Below are 24648 nucleotides of genomic sequence, written 5' to 3' on the forward strand. Positions count from 1 at the left end.
GAGAAGGCAATATATATATAATTCATTGTTATTGTCATAAGATAATGTAGTATCTTGTACGGATATGAAAAAACAACACGAATATAAATGTGCCAAAGCCAAAAAATAAATATTTAAGAACTATGAGAAACAATAAAATGATAAAGAAATGTATAGTCTACGGTTTCTAATAGAGTATTCACTACTATATTAAACAAAGAAACAGTTTACATCTTAAATAAGATACATCAGGTGTTTTACTTATTTTCATTGTTAAAACACTAATAATTTCTGACTTATTTAAATGATCTTTCACGTATAGGGAATGTAAGTCTCGTCTCGTGGCTTTGTATACGATAATTGGTCCTAATCTACTATCCAAATGCATGGGAACTTTGTTATTTACAGAACTTTGAATTCGTTATTAAAAGTAAATGAATGATAATAACAAACTTAACGAACTGATAATGTCTAGCCAACAGTCAAACTGATACGTCGAAATGCAATTCCGTATACCAAAATCAAGGTAAAAACCGGAAAGTTGGAAACATCTAAATGTACACTGATATCGATAAAATAAAGCAATAAAGCAATAAATAGAAGATGTTGCATTGTAATGCAGCGTCCCTTTAGCACTTGCGTATGGGGTGTTCATATCACAACTCATACGTTATGCCAGAGCTCGCCAAAACTACGCAGACTTTTTGTATCGCGCTAGAACTCTATCAAGTAGGCTTCTGGAACAGGGGTATGTTGCTATAAGATTGAAGTCATCACTATAGACGTTTTATGGTCGTCATCATGAACTCGCGGATCGTTATGGTGTATCCATCTGCGCCATGAAAACTGACTTACTCAGCGGGTCATAGTTTTCCTTTCATCGTTTGTCTACCCCGGTCTTAACTTTTTATGAGCAACTCAGCGGGTGTTCCTAGAAAAAACAGAGGACGCTTACCCTACCGGTGCACATGGTCCATGCTTCTAGTTTTTAGTGGAGTCCGAGTTGCTCGTTTGCTTTTTTTCTTTGTATGTATGATTTTAGTTACTTTAAGTTCTTTTTTGTGTATGTCTGTTTGCCGTGACTATTGATATTTTATCATATCATCAGTATTCTGTATTGTTTTACCAACTTTACCAAATTGTGAGGTCACCCTTTTATCCGTCTGTTCGTATTGCAATATACCAGAAACAGCTAAATACAACTGTACCATAATGGCAACGGGAAGTTAAGGGCGCTATCAAATCTGGTTTCACCAACTATTACCATAAAAAACCTGTCCTAAGTCAGGCAGTTGCTTCGGAATCTCCAGTTCGTTAGCCTGGATATTGCCATATGTCATTTCACTTTCTCCACAGTCAATCAGTTCCGTATAATTTATTATCCTCTATATATAATGTTTTCTTTACAAACATTTTTTATCTCTATCATTTATAGAGAGTACACAATTGAACAACGAACTGGGATTCTACAGAAGTCATACCAACCCTCGAATATTTTGGCCTAAGTGAATTAAAGCTTTAGGAGAACCAATTGTTTCCCACAAAATCATGTTCGTGTAATAATAATCAAGAAACCAAGATTTGTAACAGTATTTGACGGTACACCTTAATACAAATATGTATTTCTTGGTATAGATTCCTCATACATTGTAAAAAGCAATTCCAAGTCATCAAGCAAATATACCGAAGAAGATGTTTGCAAAATGCCGGAATTTTTTATCGATAGCATATTTGTCCACTGTGGTGGACGTGTTTTTCAACTAACGGTTGGCATTCCAACGGGAACAAATTGTCCTCCTCTTCTTTATGACCTGTTCTTTCATAAGGCTGACTTTATAGCTGATCTGATCTAAAAGAAGAAAAGTCATTTAGTTAGATCTTTTAATTTCAGTTTCCGCTATAGAAATGAAGTATTTCTGTTAAACAATTCTGGTTTCGGGAATTTTATACATCGCATCTACCCCAAAGAATATGAGATAAAGGATATTGCAGACACTGTGAAGTCATTGACCCACATTTAGAGGTTGACTTTCATTCCGTACCGTATGTTGCTAAAGATTGAAGTCATCAACTCATGTTGGTTATTTTATTTTCTTTGTTTTGTGTGTCTGTTTTCAATGTCTTTTTTACTCTTTTACTTGTTATGTATTTTAAAATATTCTATAATATAGGACAAAGTATTCTTATATGAATCCGCTCTCTTTTTTGTTATTTTCTGAAAGAACAGATAAGTGAAATCCTAGTGCGAAATGAGGAAGGCTACGTTAATGTTGAATTAATAGTATACATGATAATTTCTATTTTATTGTCATTCAATACCACTATTTAAAAAACAATCACCTTAGTTAGTGTTCCAATATAAGGGAAAAAGGGGAGGGGTTGTTTTCCTATATACATGTATAACTTTTAATTTGTATACCATGTATAACAGGGAAAATTGCATCTTAATTGTAGAAATAATTAAGTTTTTATTCCTGCCTTGTTGATAAATCCTCCTAACTACAGTGACATTATGTCTTCTTTTGTTAAAGGAGTAGACAATATTAAAGAAATGAACTGTAAACATGAGTCTTTAGGCACTTTAGCATAAAACCACTTTTCAAGAAATTAACAAAATATTTCAGCCTTAATAACAACAGACAGTAAGTTCAAATGATTTAAAGGAATAAGTCTGAAGCACAATGTAAGAAATGTAAGAAAGTATTTGTATATGACTTTATTTGACATGTATGCTATACTGAATACAAACAAGACGCATAACACGTCCGAAACTTGGTTCGTGTAATTTATTTTTTAGCATATAAATAATCCTACATGTATATAAACACCAAGCAAATCAAAGGAAAAAAAACTATCATGTGAGTTACAAATTACGTTACAATATGAGAGATCACTTATACTGCTAAAATGACTAAGTTCAATAGGTCAATTGTCATACTTATTATTTGTAAAATTACATTTAAGTTCACATCAATATGTCTGAAAAGACTGTGGAAATATTTAGAACAGCAATTATTGATTACATGTGAAATACACGCACATTGTTAATCTAAATTCAAGCTATGTATTTAATGTACACTTGATATGTTAAGTACAATTCCCATATAATAACATGTTGTACTTGCATTGCATATGGTCTGCATCAATAAAAAAACGTGAAACGTAAAAACAGTAATCAAAGACGGTACAAATACTCAATGTAGCGAGTCGTTAAAATACGTATTACTTGTAAAACGTTAAGATAAGGAAAACAAATGGTAACACAGAAAACTAAAGCATTAGCAATACGTATTCTTAGAACAAAACAATTCAAAACCTCGTGACCATAGGTAAATACGTGACTTCTTGGAACATTCGCTTGCGCTACGTCTGCGTTCATATTTTGAATCACTTCCGAATTTCGTTCGTTTATTCCCACAGAACGAAGTTTTGATGTTTCAGTCCAAATATATATATATATATGGGACGTCGTTGATTCTCCGTCTATAAATACTATAATTTTAATTAGGCAAAGCCTACCATCGAGTATCGCACTTATACATTTTCTTGCGTTTGTAAGGTCACTGAAAAATGGAACAGTAGCTGAAGGGGCGAGATAGGATGCGTAAACGGTTTTTCATTAAAAAAAAAGTGAGGCTTACCGGATCAAGATACCGTAAATATGTTTATATGTTGTTTTCATTGTTTATGACCTACATATTAGTTTTAAATCAATTAAGAAGCTACTTTCACTTCATATTAACTTCCCTTACCCATTTTATCTGATACTTTTTCCGTTGAAAACTATATTTTTGAATACTGAAAACAGCGAAAATATCAATGAAATGTACTTCTGAAGCCCTTGTCACCTTACTTAGAGACGAGCCAATCTTATGACGTCAAACAAAACATTCATAGCCAAGATGAACCTTCTTTTTTCTTCTGATGAAGATGTATCTTATATATTTGTCATAACAATTATATATTATCTCTTAATGCACTATATGATTCATTAATCGTGTGACAATTAAAATGTCAAATGTGCATCAGGATTTAATCAAATTACATATCGTGCAAGTTAGAAAGCAAAGGCATTTTTTTTTCAGAAACATCCAAAATGTTATGTACACTGGTGTCATCAGTCGCTCTCTTGTGATCAAAAGCCAAAAATTGATCTGATAATTTCCGAATTAATTTTTTGTATCAATTTATGCAGTTTTCACTGGCTACATCTTGAAGTCTAAACATTTCAAGTGGAATGATGTAAAAAAAAACTATTATACTTGATTCATTCAATCAGTGTAACGTATCGAACAAAAAAATGAAATGTATATTTACAACCTTACGTAATAACAAACGTCAAAGTAAATCATATGTTAGAGGGAAAGGTTGGCTTCGCAATTAAGCTAGTAGTTGATCAATCGGAACGTATAGATTGTGATTGCACAGACCCAATTTATTTTACGGATACATCTTTAGCTGTGCATACGTAATTTTTTTTTTTTTTTACAGAAATAAATTTTTAAAAAAATACAAGTATTATTATATCAAATATTAACAGTGGTTCTAACTGTATTTTTTTATATATTTGTTTAGTTTGTATTACAGTACAATGAATATGAATATTCTTCTAGGTTGGTTTTAAGTATTAAAACTTTTTGTAAGACCACGACAGGGTAAGATTTACACATGCAATAGGGGAATATAAACCTGGACGAAAATTTGAAAAAGTAAGGACAGAGGTAATCCCCTTCAAATGTTTTCTTTTTAGCAACATAATTTTATATATATAGTAAAAAATGGGAGATAATCATGAAAGGTATAAGCGCAAGTATAAAAAATATTCAATAATAAATATCCCTCTTATCCAAAAATGTTTCAAAACCTAACTTGAAGAGTAAATAAAGTACGAACAAATAAAGTCATGAGAACATTTTTTTCGACCCCATCGTGTTATTTGATTGTTTGTATGTTGGTTTTTTGGGGGTTTTTTGTTTTATTTATTTTGTTATTATTTTTTTGTTTTTTTTGTTTTGTTTTTTTGTTTTTGTTTTTGTTTTTGTTTTTTTTTTTGTTTTGATTTATTTTTGTTTTTCTTTTTTGTTTGTTTGTTTGTTTGTTTGTTTGTTTTTTGTTTTGCGTGTATGTGTATTTTTTTTCAAAAAACTATTCTTATATATCACGATAATCTCGATAACAGGATAATTCAAGGTCATCAATTGTCATAATATACTTTTTTTATGCAAACGATAAATTGAACCTGTGTAGACAAACCATTAGATAGTCATGTGGAAAAATATACAAAACGTGCATTCCAACGAAAATTATACACATGACATATAAGCAACTTTTCCCCTAACATGGTTTTGACTATGAGAGATTGGGTTATTTGAATTTGCTATGGTTGATATCCCACCAAACGGGAATATGAGAGACATCAAATGACACCCGCTAAGCGTCGCGCTAAAATGTAAATGCTCACTTCAGAACGAAATTTGTTCATTTCCGAAATAAACGCATCACTTCTTTGTTGTGTGTGTGTCTGTTTTCCATGTCTGGTCTTTGTCTCTGGATTGCATTCTTTTGGTTGCCGCTATAACCTAGGTTCCCTCGATAACTCTTTTCGATAGGACGATTTTGACACAATTATGTTTCACCTGCGGAAGAAAAATTGCAAAAAATAGTTTCATGTTTCAAAACATATAGAAACATATGCTTAGGACTGCTATGGATAATTATCTTTTTTATCCCTTAACACTCATGAACTGCATATATTGCCCCAAATACAAATGCAGACATATACCTTAAATGATCGAAATTATTGTTTACGTTTTAATTTTTTAATGAGTGAATGTCATATACTTATATTTTATTTAAACACATATGTTTTTCAAGATGGTCCTAAACATATTAAAAAAAAATATCTGTTGCAATATTTCCTGTGTATTTATATAGGACGTCGCTGACGCTTCGTCCCATTTAATCTTAAAGTAGTAATGTAATATAATGCTAGTCTACATGTCACCTATCATTTAACCAAGTATCATAACTTTACGTGCGCGTGACGTTTTGTCTAATTAATTATCATTCATCTTCCTTTGTTATTCATATTTTTAAAAGGTGACGTCTTTTAACCTTAAGTAAAACATTTTGTCTTTCAAACAATTTGTTATTTCTGTATTATAGATGGTGTAATTACCATCAAAAGATTATTGCTTTTATGTAATTTGCGGACTTTTAAATGCTGTCTTACAATATATTGAAATCATGGGTCAACTGATTGAATGGAAAGATAATATATAAGATATAATGATTAATATATTATTGAAATTCCTAGTAAACAAACAAATAAAATCTAATCTGAAACAAGCATGTACTATACTCTTCAACATTTCATATAATGTATAAAACCTGAAAATAAACAAGTAGAATCAAGATGAATGATTAAACTATTTTTAAACAAGGGGCAATTTTTTTTGCTCAAAAAGAACATGTAAATGCTAAGTGATTTGCGAATGTTCAAACATGATCAACTTCATGAGTGCGGTCTGTAGAAACAGGAGCTTTTAATCTAATGGTAAGGTGTTTCATTTTCTCTCAAACCAGAGACAAGATTAAATAAATTGGTTATATATTAAGTTATATTTTTAATACAATTGTATGCTTTTCAGAAGTAAAAAGAAAAGAAACTAGTTACTGTACATGTAACACAGTCTATGAAATATATGCACAACGTTCATTTTTTAACATATTATCGATTTGGTTTGTTAGTGTGAGTGTGTTTACAGGTTTACAGTAGACGTTCTTTTTTACTCTATATTTCTTCTTGTTGTATTTTAAGAAGGCGACGCTTACTCTACCGATGCACCTGACCCATGCCTCAATTTAAGTGGGGTCCGAATTCTTCATTACATTGGTTGTATGTGTATGATTTCTTCGTCTAGTCAGTATCTTCTTTTAGATTACCGTCCGAAACATTGCTCCCTCGATTTTAATTCCCACAAACATATTATCTCCATTTCTGTGTCATTCTTCCACATACATTTTTTTACGTTAATGTAGCTTTGAGTTTGGGCAAGATTGATATTACCATTACACAATTGTGACATTTTGGGAATGACATGGTTTACAAGGGATATCTGCAATATTGTAATAAAATATGGGGAATGGTAGGGAGATGATTATAAAATATAAAGATTTGAAGTTCACTGTCAGTATGTTCAAATAATATTCTTTTCAAGAACACAAAGTGGTGTATGCGTAACTCAACTTATATTTGCTATTGCTACTTTCGCATGTTAATCTGTTTGTTTGGCTTGGTTTTTTAATTTGATTGTTTGTTGTTTAGTTTTATTTGTATTTTATGGCGTTTTTGTCATGATACATGTATCAGACAACATCAGTTTTTCCTTTTGTTGATATGTCTAGATAATGCACTACTATTTCTTCTTTATTTACTAACGTTCGAATATTAGCCTAAATATGATTTAAAAAAATGCCAATACAATACAGAATACAAAAAGGCGCCATTACGGGTTTTAGCCGTCCAATACTTATTTTACCATTCATTACAATTCGCCTCAGTCGAATATGGCTTGCCTTGGATCAATCACCAAGCCATTTTGGAAAACGTTACGCAATAATTCTATAATATTATCATTAACCAGCGAATTGACTTGCCTGACTTCTTTATATTAGGATGCATTTCTTTAGGTTAATAGAGTGCTCAGCATTTTCTTAAGCTCATTGTAATAAGGAGGGTATAAATACTTTTTTTATGCAACGATTCCAAGTTTCAACTCATCTTTTCTGAGTTATTTCTAATGCATAATGTAATTTTCGTTGAATTACTAGAGACGACCTAGGTAATGTTATAATTTTTATTCAAAACGTCAGTTTGAGAAACTTAATTTTGATCGATTAAACAGAGTTCCAAAAATGTATTTAAAACTTTAGAGTTACTTTACGTATGTTCCTCAATTTATATAACCCAACGTCATTAGTCTGGCGTAACAATATTATAGCATAGACGATTGAATAATGGTAAACCAAACCATTACACAAACATCGAATGCAAAATATGTCTACCATTTGTCCTTTATCAAAGTAATCGTCAATCTTAAAAAATAAGTTTATTAATGAGTGATATCAATCAAAAATAAATTTGACAGCATTGAAGATCAAGGCATTCAAATTTAGGCTGATTGCACTGGAGATGTTACTTAATAAATATTATTTAAGCATATAGAAGAATTAATACTTATTACAATTATATTTCACTTCAGTATATATACAATTAATGTCAACTTCAGTGGAATCCGGGTTGTTCTTTTTAGGACTTGTTTATCTGTTTGGTTATGTTGTGTTTTATGGTGTTTTTTCAGTTTTCTCAGCCTATGCTTTGTTTTTGGGTTATAGATATATCTTATCATTTCTTGTCCATTTATTTACTTAACCAACCGCTATAATACAGTTTGAAATAAAAAGAACGTATCTATCCTTAGAAAACAGCCGCATAACTGACTACAAGAACCAAATAAGTCATTTAGGTCGTAAGAGTAAACAAATGTTTCACTGCAAACATTAATATTCATTTTTTCCATGCCTACTTTCGCTAGTCATTTGTTAAATATTTTGTGTGACTTTAAAAAAGGTTTTTTTTTTTTTTAAAGTCATTAATTTCAAATTTCAGACAGAAATGCTAACTTCCAAGATTCAGCAAAATTCAAAATTTTAATCACGTTCACGATATAAGCTAACTGTTAAAGCCCTCATTACCGCGGCATTGTGCAATTGCGTTATTTGTGTTTAAAGACACACAGGACAAATAGTAAGTTTTGATTATTTACTTTTTGCTGAATCCAAGCCGCTCAAGATTCAAGATACGTAATGAATGAAGTATTTATAGTTTTACTTGATTAAGTTAATACTCGCCATATTTCTTGTATGCTTTTCCTATTTTATAGGTGTAATTTAGTACTTTTTAAGTCAACTTGACAGTATCATTATCTGTGTACGCATGAATCAAATTGCATAGATTATCATTGCATATGTTAAGATTTCTTTTTATCTTGCTGGATTTTTACTACAAGATTGAAGTCATCACTACAGAAGTTTTATGGTCGTCATCATGAACTTGTGGATCGTTATGGTGTATCCATCCGTGAAAACTGATTTATTCAACGGGTCATAGTTTTCCTTTCCTCGTTTGTCTACCCCGGACTTTACTTTTTATGAGCAACTCGGCGGGTATTTCTAGAAAAGCAGAGGACGCTTACCCTACCGGTGCACCTGGTCCATGCTCCCAGTTTTTAGTGGATTTACTTTTATTACTTTGTATGTATGATTTTAGTTACTTAAGTTCTTTGTTGTGTATGTCTGTTTTCCATGTCTGGTCTTTGTCCCTTGATTACATTCTTTTGATTACCGCTATAATCTTGGTTCCCTTGATTACTCTCTTACAATACATTTGGGTTAAAAATTATGTTTGGAATTCCCAATCTTTCTGTTACTCTTCATATGTAAATATATGTATGAACACTTAAGTACAGTATCTGAATGGGATAAACTGCCCATTTTATGGGGTATGGGGCAATGGGACATAGGGAATGGAGCAATGGGTACTGTGGCATTGGGAATAGGGTAAATGAATGTGGGAATAATTCTGATTGGTCAATCAAAATTTTTCTGCCTTTTTTCCGCAAGCAACGTACATATCATAATTCTATGAGAGCAATTATAATAATGTGTAGACAAGATGGTTTTAGAGTAATTTTTCAATTATCACATGTGTCGCAGTTCATTATTCATTGACATTTTTTTTTAAATATTAACCGGAAGTACATTTGTTATTGATTGAAAATGTTCGAGATTATACGATGTCTAAACGTAAATCATTTTTTAAAATTCATATTGCATCCATACAATCTGCAGAAATAAGTCATGTTTGAGAAATTTGATTGAAATTAATGTGTCAAAGCCACAGGCATGACACTTTTTTGACATTTTTAATATCTTAAACAATAATATAAGACCTTTAAGGATATTTGAAGTGTTAATAAAGAAGTCGAAGCAATGGGGGATAATAATTATTATTTATAATTATTTATTTATTTTGTATTGTTTTTTTTTTAGGAAAGGAAGGACCGTTTTTTTCTCGGACAATTTTTATTTTGTTCAATTGTATAGAATATTAATGTTTCGAGTTGTGTTTTTAACAGTGAATATCCCTTTTGGTAAATTATTTAAAGTTTTCCTATATTTTTGTTTATATATTTTATGAATCATTTCTATTTATCTTTAAATAGATTTATTCTTTGAGAAAACATCTTCCATTTAAATCACCGAAATCAACAATTTAATAGTAATTTACCAATTTAAGTACCAGTCTATATAAAATTCAGACACTGCCTATGGTAAGGTAATTCATGGTGTAGAAAAAAAAAACACAAAACAAAAGATGATTTTTCAATCTTTATATGCTATACTTTCAAATAATGATTATCTTTTCTGTGTTCAGATCTGTACTTTTGTCTATTACTAAGATCAACCAAATAAAACCAAATCAAGAACAATAACTCTTGAAAAGTGCCAATCTCATGTACAGTCTATATAATTATTATCTCAAATGCGCAACAATCAAATGCAAAACTGATACTGGTTATGTGGTCTATCACTGTCTCTGAATAAGAAATAAAAGTGAATTCGGTTTTTTTTTTTACATGCATGAATCACCTCCTGTCTGGTTTTTATAAAGATTGCTACTTAATACACAAACTATATAATTGTTATCTCAAAATGCAACAGCAGATTTGAAAACTAAGACTGTTTATCTGCAGTGTTACTCTTCTGAATAAGTATGAATCTACTCCTGTTTGATTTTTATTTAAAAAAAAATACGCTCTTTTATAACGTTGTTTATGTGATTATTGACATGATTTTGTCAAAGCTATAACTCTTTGTTTACAATGTCATTTTCACAGTCCTATATTATTATACATATTGGACAATACAGGTGTAACATGTTTGAGTATGTTTTGTCATGTAGTAGAAATGTTTGGTCTGGTTAAATGGAATACATATCCTTTCAAATTACATTTGACAAGTACATGCAATCTTACTTCTTCGTACAAATGTATTTTGAAATTATCATCGATCACATGGCTTCAGTACATACATGCAATCGTTACAAGCATACAGTTGATGATGTAATCTTCGGTTTTATTTTTTTCTGTGCTATTTGTGTAAGAAACGTAAGTCTAGGTATTTCAATACATCAGAATTACTCATGACATACACCGCCAGAAATGCTACACCTGATATTCATTTGATTTGTAACACGATTATGGTATGAATCAAGCATGATTTGATAATTTCATGCTTCAGTTGAATATCATATGATAATACAATGTTTTCAAAAAACATCCAGTTATTATTGTTTCAAAGCCAAAATTAACATATGTAAATCACATCACAATCATATAACTATCATATATTATTTGTCAAATGTTTATCATATGATAATTAATATGTGATCAACATATGTTGCATATTTAGCTCTGTTGGGTTGATCAAGCAGTAAACACGTACCATTGATTGTCAAAATATATAATAACCCATCAGGAAAGAAAACGTTATGCTAAATCATTTGTTATTCTAGACTTGTGTACATGTACAAATATACGAAAATACCTGTTCAATCTGAAAAAACATTTTATTTTGTTTGACATGAATTTGAATGATTTGGTGTAATAGAAGTAAATAAAGTCGTCATATAGCAAAACCGGTTAAAAATAATACTACCACATTTATTTTTAAGAACTTTATTACACAAAAGTTGGAAACTTTTAAGGTCATGTTAATGTGGATTTCTAGCCATTTTCAAAAGCAACTCTAGGATTGCTGAAAATGTATACTCAGGTTGTCAACGATGGATATACAATAATTGAGTGATTTGGCACTTATGAATTAAAATAAAATATAAGAATTGGTATTATCTAAATCAAGTGTTGTACATTTGTATCGACAAAATATTTTAAGTAATATGAATGAAATTCCCAGACCTATTCTGTTTTAATTTATAGATTAGAACTTTTGAAATTAAATACAAATGACGCCAAACCCACTGAACCATTTCGCAGACAAAAGACGAAACTGGTCACAGTGTATATATTTGAAAGAAAATTTACAGGTCTTCCAGGTTAGAGTTATATATGCATCAGGGTATGTTCTAAACCAAACAGTCGTGCTTGTACAGCTTGATTGATTTTTTTATAGATTGTACAGTGAAAAGATCTTGGTGTAATTTGATACTTACACAACTACATTCAGAGATGAAAGTTTTTATCGTATTCGGGGTATGGTACCAAACATTGCTAACACTGAGCGGTAAGATGTGACTTTGTTTTTCCTAAATGCAGGTTTTGATGCTGCGCTATGTGCTCAGCTGTCTTTTTACTTTTAAAATAAAATAATGCATATTGGCTTTTTGGTAGCGTTGTTTGTCAGTGTATATGAAAATATAGCGATAAACGTTATTAGGTAAGAAACGCAATTTTGTTTTACTCACTGGAATTAAAAGGCGTTTTTGGTGTTTAATTTCAATTGATTATATTAAAGAAAAATAAATTGTTTCGCAGGATAGAAGATTAGCTGATAAGAGAATACAGTACTGTTCCATTATAATCCAAATAGGCAATATAGCAAATAAAGGAATTACCATTTTTATTCCATTGTTGATCATTTATATTTTTCAGCCCAAGACTGGGGATATCATTCCAATATAGGTGAGAAACTACCAAGATTTACGTCGTTTTGTCTTTTATCGGTAATCTGGAGTTTTATTTTTGTTGACAGATATTTTAAATCTCTCATACATGACATGACATTCGAAATTATCCGTCAAAACATCGGGGTTGATTGTAACGTCATCATATCGTCTTTACAGTCTTGAAATATAAACGACAGCTTGCACCGACAGAATTGTAGTTACACTATTAGTCGATTTTGATGCCGACAATGCGGTTTGTAAGTTCGTTTAATTTTTATTTTTATTTTTTGGAATGTCTGATGTAGAACGTATTGGAATCCGAAGATCTGAATTTATTGTTTTTCCAGGATCTCGAAATGCTGCACTACAATGCAAAACCTTCTTTTTTATGCTTATATTAGAACTAGATATTTGCCATTTTTATCGGTATTTTTACACGAAAAGATGTTTTGCTCTCAATACTGAATTCAAAGCTATGTTAATGACAAACCTCCATTCTTTTTACGGGTAGACGAGGACCCATTCTCGTGAAACCAAGGAGTCAATAACGATACCTACCCAACCTATATTAGCAAGGAACATCTTATCTCCCGCCCACTCTCGCACTCGCTAGATATTTCACTTGTTATGGTCGGTTTCAAAATCGAAAAAGACAATTTTGATAATTATTTATATATAGATACGTAATGTTATTATCTAATGATTATCGTTAAAAGAAATAATAAAATCACAAAACGTATATCTAAACTCACGGTAATAATCAAAAGTTAAGTACGTACAACAAATTGCAATGTCAGGGCAATTTTGGGGTAAATGGAAACAACCACAATGGTCTTGAATTGGTACAGGTAATCCCCGGATTACGGCAAGTATACACACACACAACAACGATATTTAAAAAAAATCATAATAATACGCACATAAGAACGAAATGATCAACCAGTACTGTAATAACCGATAGAGTAATCAAGGAAACCAAGGGAAGAATGGACTAGGTTAACCAGCTCCCTCTGCTTATCTAATCTTAAACATAAAAAAACATTACAACTGCCCTATTAAAGACAATAGATGTATAATATTGTTGCTTTGATTTAATTATTGTGAGGATTTTTTTTTTTTTTTTTTTTTTGACAACGCAAACTATTCCTTGCAGCACAAGATCATTGGGGATCTATATTCCAGCAATGCAACGGCTTCGAACAATCTCCGATAGACTTCCGGACGAATAGAATCAAATTCGACTGGTCCTTACAGCCGTTTGATTTGCATAAGCTATACAGAACTCAAGGTTTAAAGAAGGTTCTTTCCAATAATGGTCATTCTGGTAAGCAAAAAGTCATTCCGTAAAAATAATTCCGTATACAAAATTTATCCTTTTACTTACTGCTGTTTCTTACATAAATTTTGTTGTTGTATGAATCCCTGTTCCGAATAAGTATTTACTCGTTTTTGGTCGGCAAAATAGTAATTGCCCTGATTATCATAGTATTTTTGCTGAATCAAAGAAATCATACTTTTATTTTTTTTTACATGAGATTGTTACATAAAACAAACAGAAATTACTTTGAGAAAAACTAAATCATTGCAACAAAGTTAAACCTTAAACATTCAGTCTTTGAAAAAATTTTCATTTACGTGCATAAAGTGCTGTGTACTTTCATATGATCGAGTTCAACGAGTCGATAATCAGTCGGAAAGGCAATAATATTTTTTGTTGTATAGTTTACAGTTTTATTATTATTATTATTCAATGTAAAAGTTCAACTTGATTTGACCGAGAAGCAGTTAGAGATAAATGGCGGAAATCTCCCAGGACCATTTATGGCAGAACAACTTCATTTCCATTGGGGATCAAACGATAACAAAGGATCTGAACATCTGTGTAATGGGAGGGCATATCCATTAGAGGTAGGAAAACTACATGAAATAACCAATTTTGATAAATGATAATAATGATGCGTAGAGGGGCTTAATGTACAACCGCTGGAATTGTAGAAAAAAAAAAATATAATGATTAGATTTATCCAGTAATTGTCGTTTTCCACAAATATGTACACATGCAATATATATAACGAATTTCAATTGATACAATTCGGTGTTCGTGCGGAAGTTTCGCATTTTTTAATTAAAAAATTCGATAACCTAGCACACATTACTGGGACGTAATATAGATTTATAGCTCTTATTGTTACCCCTATTCTTAAACGAGAAAAGCTTACACTACAAAGAAATTCAAATGTATACAGCAAGTATAGTATATACATACCATAGAGAATTATTACTAAACATAAAAATTTATTTGAGACCACGTTAGACATGTATCTCCAATCTGTCTGAGTATTGACGATTTAATTGTAATGTACATTACAGATGCATATAGTTACACATTCGAGAAGATATGGTCATGTGTCTGAAGCTTATGGGGTAAAAAATGCATTGGCAGTTCTTAGCTTCTGGTTCAAGGTTAGGATAACATTCAGTAAGGTCTTCTTTTAGGTAATATCAACTGCTATTGATGTAAAAGGAATCAAACGATTATTCATATATAAAAAAGCATTATTTTCAAAAAGGTGGTCGTGAAAGCCTCAAAACAGGGAATCGAACTTATTATGCGGGAAATAAACTTTCATAAATTTTAAAATGTACATTTATAACAGTTTTTTGTCTGCTTGGTGGATTGATAACCAGCATTTTGTCATTTCTGTTTCAGGTCGGTCGCCATAACAGGTTTTTAGAACCGATTATCAGCCAACTTCGAAATATTAGACGCAAAGGTAAGACGTCTTTTACATTAAACGGTACAATCTGACTTCTGCTTTTTGTTCATCGTTTGTAAAGGGAAACTTTTGAATGAACCAAAAATGGATTAATTTTTATATATTGGAACGCACCTGAACGAACAGCATGCATAAAGCAAATATACCAAAGACGATATTTTTGAAATGCTGGATTTTTTTTTATGGATAACATACTTGTCCACTGTGGAGGATTGCTGACCTATTTATTTACTCTCATGAGGTTGACTCTATAGCTGATCTGATCCAAAAGAAGGGGCATAGTTTAGCTAGATCGTTTAATCCCAGTTGGCAGTTTGGTAAACAGTTTAACTAATAAATAAATTATGATATGCCACCAATAGCTTTATTGTCCCAGTCGTGCATGTTTATATCTTGTCAAAATTTCGACGGTTTACGATTTTTTAGTTTGAAAAAAAAGTACATGTTATTCTTATCTTTAATGATTCAATTTGGATGCTGAGTTCACGGTTTGGCTTATCAACTATACAGAGGAGAAATTGCAATTTAAGTTTTTCATATTTTTTTAGAAAAAAAAACATCTAATAACATGTGTTTTACATTGTTAAGGACTATTTAAAAATAAACATATGATGAGGACAAACGAATTAATTCAGAAACACAAGTACTAAAAGTGGCATAGGCAATATATTCCTTACATAGGAGTTTGTATATATGTTTATGTCTTTTTATAGGTCCCAAAACAAATATTTCCATACTGAAACATATCTTTTCATCTTTCAATTTTCACTGTGTAGTTACCACGGGCAAATAAACTTTCACAATATATCCTTTCTCATTTAAGATTCCGAGGTTGAACTTAAAACGGTATTTAGACTAGGCAATCTACTGCCATCATTGCAACGTTACTATAGATACCAAGGAAGTTTGACAACTCCCCCATGCTCTGAAGGAGTAATATGGACAAAGTTTCAAACTCCTATCTACATATCCAGATATCAGGTATTGTAGAATGCTTAATCAAGCTAGAATGCTTCCATAAAAAATTGATTAAATATCATCGAGAATTGTTCAATGTACACCTAATACGTACAACAAGTCTTTATATCAATATATGATTTTTTTTTCTGTCATCCGACAGGATCTTTGAAGAACAGCACGTAGGTGTCTGGTAGGACGAAGCAGGTACCATTCATGAATTCGTAGCATCCGAGTAAGCCTTGGGTTTTTCCACTCGATTTAAAATGCTATTTTTCTATTCGTTTTCTTTTCATTTCTGTGTGCATTATTGTAGTTCATTCGTATTTTTTCTTATTGGCATTTAACATGTTGGTGTTGTCTTGTACGTGCGTTTCCATTTGTAGGTACCGCATCGAGTATTACCGCATCCTTTAATAAAGACAATATCCGTGTATTGGCTTGAAATAAAAACGTCCTGAGGGTGAGGCTTAGAATGGGGATAAAACGAGAGGCTTTGCCGAGCATTTTTTTTTTCTAGTCAGGACACTGTTATTGTCTTAAAACTGCAATCCAAATAGTTTTTAATCAGTTACGTGTTTATTACATTTCCCGATATGACGCTACGATAAGTAGGTAATTAATGAAAATGCATTTAAAAATGAGGAGAAAAAGTGTAATATTCTGTCAGTGACCGTATATCATCCATAAATATACTACCAATGCATTATAGTTGCGCAAACAGAAAGATTGCTGTATACAAATGAGTATATATTGTTGAATACCCTTTTTTGTTCATAATTAATGCGAATCCCTTCAATTAGTATTCAATTTTTACATCATCAATCATCACTTAGTGACGCTTCACAAATTTAAAGTTTTACGTTTTATTTATATGTTCAACAGTAATGAGTGGTGTTGTGGAATTAGAAACATGTATACAATTACACAAGTGCAAAATTAAAGTAATAATATTTTTATGACAGCTGAATCAGTTCAGGAAGCTTGGTCAAACCTGGTATCCAGAAGCATTTGAACTTACGGACAACTTTAGAAAGCCTCAACCTCTGTATGGTAGAGTCGTTACATCGAATTCAAGAAGGTTCTTTTGGCAGCGTTGTTGTGATTGAAAGTTGAATTAATAAAAAAAATAAATAAAATAATAACAAATTTGTTGTTCTCTTACAATTGTTCAGTATTAACAACAAATTGTAAGATCATAACCAACTTTTAACAGTTCTTTTAAAAAACAAACGAGACGGACTATGATGTTTCTTTTTTATTATAAAAATACAAATAACCATAATAATAAATTAATGTTACAGTATGAACAAAATTATGAACAAAGAAAGACAACTGGCACTGAAGAGTATATTTCATTATTTTATTAGACTATCTCACCGAAATCATACATTCGTCCTTTTTTTAATTATTCATTCGTCCTCGAATCTTTCATTTAGACTAATCAAGTTCCGTTATAGTATTGTATTCCGACATTTTCACAGTGATTAGGATAAGCAGTACGTGAACGTAATGGGTCAAATTAGAGTTATTGTCAATGATAGGTAATATCAACAGCAATGGTCCAATGGAATAGCATATAGGAAATTCCTTATAACAAGTGGCAATATTGCGGGGAAAACTTGGAAAGTTGGAAACTGTCCCGACTTAGAACAGGCAACTCTGATGGCAATGGTGTCTTTTATCATAAAAAATTTGACCCATCAAAAGGTAACCAATCTGGGCATAATTAACCCTTGAAATAATACCTACTGTTATTCACTCAAAAAAACGTATATTAAAATGAACCTTAATTTAACAACAGTCACAATGAAGCAAAAATTTGATATAATACAATTCAAGCTTTCAAATGAAGATGTCATCGATTTAATCAGCCAAATTATCGTTTACACGAATTTGAATTATACTCAATTAAGAAAGCGAATATGAAAATTGTAACTGATTGAAAAAAAAATAACCGTGTACGTTTTTTTTAATTTGTTAACATAAAAGATGTTTCAATGTATAGTTTGTTAGAGGTAATAATCACGTGAAACACATGAAATGTCATTCTGTTATTAGTGGAAAACACGCGATAAGTATACAATCTTAAAAAAAATGATTACAATTTGATAACAACTGGCCAACAAATCATTGCACATGGAAGATGACAGTACCCGATTCACATTGACTTCCTGTATCAGTAAAATATACAAATAGAATTATTTTGATTGGTAATGTGGGAAACAATTGTTTCAAAATATTTGAAAAAAAATTCAAGTTGTAAACAGTGAGTAAATTAGTGCACTACTTTGTAATTCTAAAATAAATATTTAAATAAGCAAATGCGCTGAAGCCAGAGATCCACATTTTATTTCACAAATTAGCTTCTACACTATCACCATTTGTAACCATATTCAATACGTTTCCTTGAAACCACGAGATACCGAGTTTGATTAGGTTTTTTTATCAATACGCAAAGTGCATGTTCCTAATGTTTCCAATTCTAACATTTTGCGTCAAACCGTATAACACACATTAAATATGGCACATACCTTTCAATCACAAAAACAAAAACAAAAAACATTTCATCAACCACTTATCGCAAATCAAAATCAAACACAGAATAAGCAGTACTGAATTTGATGTATACATATTTCTTTAAGAAAGATTCTGTCTTATTCTACAACTTACAAGTACATAAAGAGTAACGTAGATTCTTCACATTTATGTATCAGCACGGTGTAATAGACAAATTTTTAATATTAAAGCAATTCTCCTAGTGCAAGATCTTTCAAATATATGTAATGATTGCTTCCAGAAGAATTTTGACTGTTATGTGATAATATTGTTCAGATGGTGTATAATGTACACATTTGTTTCTTCCTTTGTTTTGGAGCTGGGGTTGTTGGAATTTACTATTTAACTAATATTTTGCTGTAAATTTCTACCAATTTCCCCCTCATCTTAGAAAAAAAAACTTTGTCTATCTATTAGACATATGTTAAGATTTAAAGACAAAATATTTCCCAGTAGAAGACATACATTCATAACATATTGTCTGGTTTTGAATGTCTTTTAAGTGACAATACACAAACAAATAACCAACAGTTCTAATATTCCTAATTGTTAACCTCTTGAACATATAAATACAACATGTTTACCAATACATGGACAAAATGTCTAACCTAATGCTAAAATCGGTTTAATCATCTAGCGGGACACTCTCTTTTAAGAATGCACTTGTTGTTCAATAAGACATGTCCCCGAGAACAAAGACATTCTGGAGCACATGTTTCTCTACAAATTTTCCGTCTACCATAACGGGAATCACAGGTTTTTTCGCATTTTCTTGTGCATTTCTTAAAGGTTGCACCTTCTGGGCATTGATCTGAAAGCATAATTTAGGTATTTAATGCGGTGTGTTAGTTTTTATTTTTATGCAAAAAGATACAGCAGCAAAAAGGGGCACACTATGAATTAATTTCATTATGCAATGAACTATCAACGAATAAAAAGCAAATATGAACATATGATCTGTGGAGGCCTTACTAAAGTAACAAAACAGCATATTCAGTTCTCCAGTAAAGTAATCTGTTCACGTTTGTAGCGACACACTTTCTTATCAACCAGACACCATATGACACACATTTTTTTCAGCAAAACAGGGTGCAATATAATTAGTACAATGTAACCTCAATCAAATGACTTCAACAAATGTGACATAAAACTATGAATATTCATTCAAATAAAACAAGATGGAAAGAGGTATTGTTCCAGTACTTACGAGGACATATTATTTCTTCGTCCCATTTGGTAGAAATACCAACTCGGGAACAAGCATGTGCATACGCTTTGAAGGATTCACATGCGCATTGATGATCATCTGGACACTCACACATATCAGTAATACATGACCTGAAAATATATACTTATATTTACAGTTTCCTGTTCTTTTTTTGTCTTCGATACATTTAAAATATGACAATAGTAACTACTTTGAAAATCAAGTATCACGTTCGTAAGATACAATTCAGTTTAGTTTGGATAATATTTGGTGGTTAAACATACATGTACAACATTTTTTTTTTCAACTTAAAGTCTTGCAATTGATACTGGGATTAACAATATTGAAGAAATCCATTACATTGTCAGGGTAACTCTAGGACAGAATATGAGTTTTGTTTTTGATACTAAGATATCTAAATGGTTAGGAACGCTTTCAGTTATAATTTATTACAAAAACGAATATAAAACCAAAACACGTGTACCCTTCAAAATATTTTGCACTAACCTGTAGTAAGGTCCAACATCTAACCGCCGTCGACATCTATTAAACATACTCCCCAAAATCGTGCTACATTCTGATTTCGCTCTTTTAAAAGACCATTTTTGAGTATCACAAGAAGAAATCTGAACTTTATTTTTTTCCACAATGGCACAAGCAGACTTACTGCCGACTCTCCATGTATCTCCAAATTCTTCACTATTCTTGTACAACTTTTGATCCCTACCACGCATGTCATCTTCGTCATTTCCGTTATAATTACCACAGAGACCCGCCATTTTGGTTCTGTATCGACTAGCTACAGTAACTTCTACATAACTATGTCCATCCCATACTACTTTGAGTCCTATTTTTGATTGAAATACTATAGAGCGTCTATCTCTATAGATTTTGAATTGAGGTATTCGTGTAAAAGGGAGACTAACTCTTTTTCTATTTACTTTAACTACACTTTTTTGATGAAGTCCTACTTTATGACCTGATATAAATATAGATAACATCTTTGTCCATGTAAACCAAGGCGAGGTCCTTGCCTCGTTCCGAACCCGTATAGCGAATGATTTTCCCGCGTCATCTTCAGCAAGGAGGTATTTGCAAGGTCCCTGGAAGTTGTAAATTTTTCCATCAAATGTCCGATAGTGTGGGTCACCAAAAACAGTGCAGACACCTTCAACTGAAAATAGTTAAAGCACAAACAATTAAATTGTTTGCTTGATGCCAATGTACAGCTAAATAAGCAATTACTGCATGGCATTAACAGAACAGTACACTTATCAAATAAATGTATTTTAATTAATGCTCTATGTTTTTTTTTATAATTCACCCCACTTTAAGTTATCATACTTGCCTTGCGTAGTTTGTGTGTAAGTAAAGTTGACTTTTATATGTTTTTTTTTTCTTTTTTTTTTTTTGTTTCTTTGGTTTTTATCCTATTCCCCTTAAATGTGATTGTCACTTACTATTTTCATTTCCTCGTATTCAGTTATTTGTTTACTTTTTTAAACGGGAATATTTGTACATCAATAGTTTTTCGGTTAGATCGTCAAGCAAAAATACAGCAAAAAGTTTTGTTTTCTTCAATGATTTTATCTTATATCTGTATCAATGATGTAGATTAATTATAATTATGAAGGTAATAGACTCAATTTACCTTCAACACACCGGGGACAACATTCATCCTTCACATACTGTAGTTTGTATCCCTAAAACGAAAAAGTTTATTTCCTGAGACAAGATTGAATTAATTCCCTTTGTATACAATATATAATTCAAATTTTCATGATTACGGTGTTTTATATAATTCAATTCATTTTTCAGACAAAATTGACTTTCTCCCCTTTTCACACATTAAATAAACAATTACCAATGATATAAAAACTGCGAATTTACTTCTATCCACAGCATTAGAGTCACTTACTTAGAAGATCTAAATCCAAACAAATTAATTGTATACAAGAATCCCTCAAGCCCAAACAATCTATCGAAATAGCAAGTCAAATACATCACCAAAAGATTTTACCATGAGAAATATAGTAACATTACATATTTATCTATTTAGATTTTATTCAAATACTTTCCCTCGCCCTATTAAATTCTTGTACTTTCTTTCTGAATTTAACTTAATTATTCATGAACTTGACGCTTTACTTTAAATAACCTTAAGTAGCTGTCCTCGTAAGAATCAAGCAAAATCTGAAAAATGTGATACACCCCAAAAAAGGCTACAAATATTTATTTTTGTAACTAAGTTGTTTTATGGGTCTATACTATGAAATGTGTAATTATTCATTTAAATCTGCCTGTTCTTATACTAAAAGAAGTCAATTTATGTAAACACGAGTTATAAAATATAGGCAATGAGTTAACTACCTATTATATGTCAAAATTTTATTACATCTATCAATCCTTGACTGCTATATGAACCGAGGGCCAATAGCCTGATGCCGCATATTACCCTGCTTTTTACATGACATGCATTAAATCATATGAGCCGAGGGCCAATAGTCTGGTGCGGCATATTACACTACTTTTTACATGACATGCATTATGTCATACTTTTCTACTATATAATACTAGTGCTGTCCCAAATTGTGATAAAGGGTTACAATACAGGCATACGGGGTGAGGTATATGTTTAAAACATTATCTATAATGCATGTACAACACAAATATTGAACTGAACATATGACACATTAACATATTTACCCTTACACTTCGTGTACAGCAATTTGTTATATGTATATATTACGAATAATATTTTGTATTAAATTTACCAAAGGACACCATAGATTATTTTGACAGTTTTCCATGCGACATCTTGTAGATCCATCATCGCAATAGCAGGACATACATATATGAGGCTTCCATTTCTGTCCATCCTATAAATTAAGATAAGATTTGACTAGAAAAAAAGAACGGATATGGTGAAAGGTAATACATAATTCAGAGTATACCCTAACTACACATATTGATCCATAAAATATAACTTTTCCGTTTATGTTCTTTTAATCAATATAAAAGATACTTGTGAATGTAATTTTAAGCGAAATTTATTTGTGTTGTCAAAAGTAAAAAATGCTGTAAAATATATATCATGAATTGTCAATATTCAATATGCTTGGTCAACAACAACAGAAAAACATGTGAGAGCTTAAAAAACATATTTAAAGGGTTGAAAAACCATTTCGACGACGGGCAAAAGTCAAACGAGCATCGCTGTCCACAAAAAGACCAAAAAACTGGATGAATGCCAGAGCGACCACAACATTAATTCATCTATTAATTAGTCAATTTCTCTTCCGGTAAAGTGCGACTGCTATTTTTTTATAGATTATATTTTATATTATTTTATACCTGTTTAAGTGATCCTTGGTAGGGGCAAGCCTCTTTACTTGGACATACTTTACAACACGAGTCCTTTGGTTGAATGGCTTGACTAGGTAGGCAGGTTAAAGGTGGACAAGATTCTCTATCACAAATGGCTGTACCATCCTAAAGGAAAAATCATAATAGTTCTATTTCGTTGGTTGTATAATAAGCTACACACACTGTTACATATGAAAGTTTGTATATATACCGTGTAGCAAAATCATAATACAGAAAATCTTATCAGAGTATCTACAAAACAAAAAATTACATTACCAAATCTCGTTGTGAAAACATTAATAAGAGTTCCAAAATGAATGAATTATTTTCTTGCTTCTTTGTCCAAAAATCGCAAAACATTCTACAATGAGAAACTTTAATAGTCATAATGAAGCAATTAGAGATTTGATAGACAATATAAAATAATTCAAATTGGCAAACAAGAACAGTTGCTACATGTACTGAATTTTATATGAATGAAATAGTTACTGTAGTCTCACCATACATGTACATTTTGTGCATTCTTCTGGCATAAACATCTGTCCTGTTTTATAGATCCTGTTCTGGAAGAAGCATCGCCCACCAGGTAGGTTAAATATCCGTCTCTGTCCTAAAACATTGTGAACACGGGCTTTATTCAGAGTATAACACATCGTAACGTTAACTTGTGGAGACAAACCGACTTTAACTTAAAACCTAATGTGCAAAACGTATGTTGTCAGACTTGGATATAGCATTGCTATACAACCAAATCTCGTGTTGGGACAAATCCGTTTCCATGATTCAGGAGGAACTCATTACCAATTCGTAAATAATCAAACAAAGAGTCTTCGGGCTTCAAGATTATCTTTTAAAGTTGATGTGATCGGTCAATAGAAAACTGCAAATTCAGAAATAACTACAATGTCTTTAGTATTTTCGACAAATGCCACAATAAATAATTCTCGGATTATTTGTATGATATGATACTGTTTGAATAGTTATTTTTCATCGATACTGACATATTTCGTAACGTAATTGTTAGTGAACGAAAATATTTCGGAATTTTCAATACT

The 24648-nt window shown here is 31.3% G+C and overlaps 2 protein-coding genes across 4 annotated transcripts in view; one reads left to right on the plus strand and one right to left on the minus strand.

Annotated features, from left to right (window-relative positions):
* Window positions 1-6450: 6450 nt before the first annotated feature.
* Window positions 6451-17570, plus strand: LOC148599583 (carbonic anhydrase 13-like). The gene is made up of 9 exons (XM_088558608.1): window positions 6451-6535; window positions 12235-12345; window positions 12714-12743; window positions 13881-14051; window positions 14487-14635; window positions 15098-15190; window positions 15438-15501; window positions 16328-16485; window positions 17427-17570. The coding sequence occupies exons 2-9, from the start codon at window positions 12291-12293 to the stop codon at window positions 17568-17570; spliced, it is 864 nt and encodes a 287-aa protein (XP_088414734.1). The 5' UTR covers window positions 6451-6535; window positions 12235-12290.
* Window positions 17571-17704: 134 nt separating this feature from the next.
* Window positions 17705-24648, minus strand: part of LOC148599584 (BMP-binding endothelial regulator protein-like) — a 50192-nt gene continuing 43248 nt past the window's right edge. For all 3 annotated transcript variants that reach the window (XM_088559116.1, XM_088559117.1, XM_088559119.1), the window contains 7 exons: window positions 24094-24203; window positions 23582-23719; window positions 23002-23106; window positions 21879-21930; window positions 20735-21401; window positions 20228-20358; window positions 17705-19831 (listed from right to left, as the gene is read on the minus strand). In XM_088559116.1, the coding sequence (XP_088415242.1) occupies window positions 19650-19831; window positions 20228-20358; window positions 20735-21401; window positions 21879-21930; window positions 23002-23106; window positions 23582-23719; window positions 24094-24203 (1385 nt within the window). In that variant the 3' untranslated portion in view covers window positions 17705-19649. The remainder of the gene's footprint in view (window positions 19832-20227; window positions 20359-20734; window positions 21402-21878; window positions 21931-23001; window positions 23107-23581; window positions 23720-24093; window positions 24204-24648) is intronic.

This window comes from Perna viridis, chromosome 13 (assembly GCF_037379345.1).
Source record: "Perna viridis isolate PV_CMFRI_1.1 ecotype Kerala chromosome 13, ASM3737934v1, whole genome shotgun sequence".
NCBI classification, from domain to species: domain Eukaryota; kingdom Metazoa; phylum Mollusca; class Bivalvia; order Mytilida; family Mytilidae; genus Perna; species Perna viridis.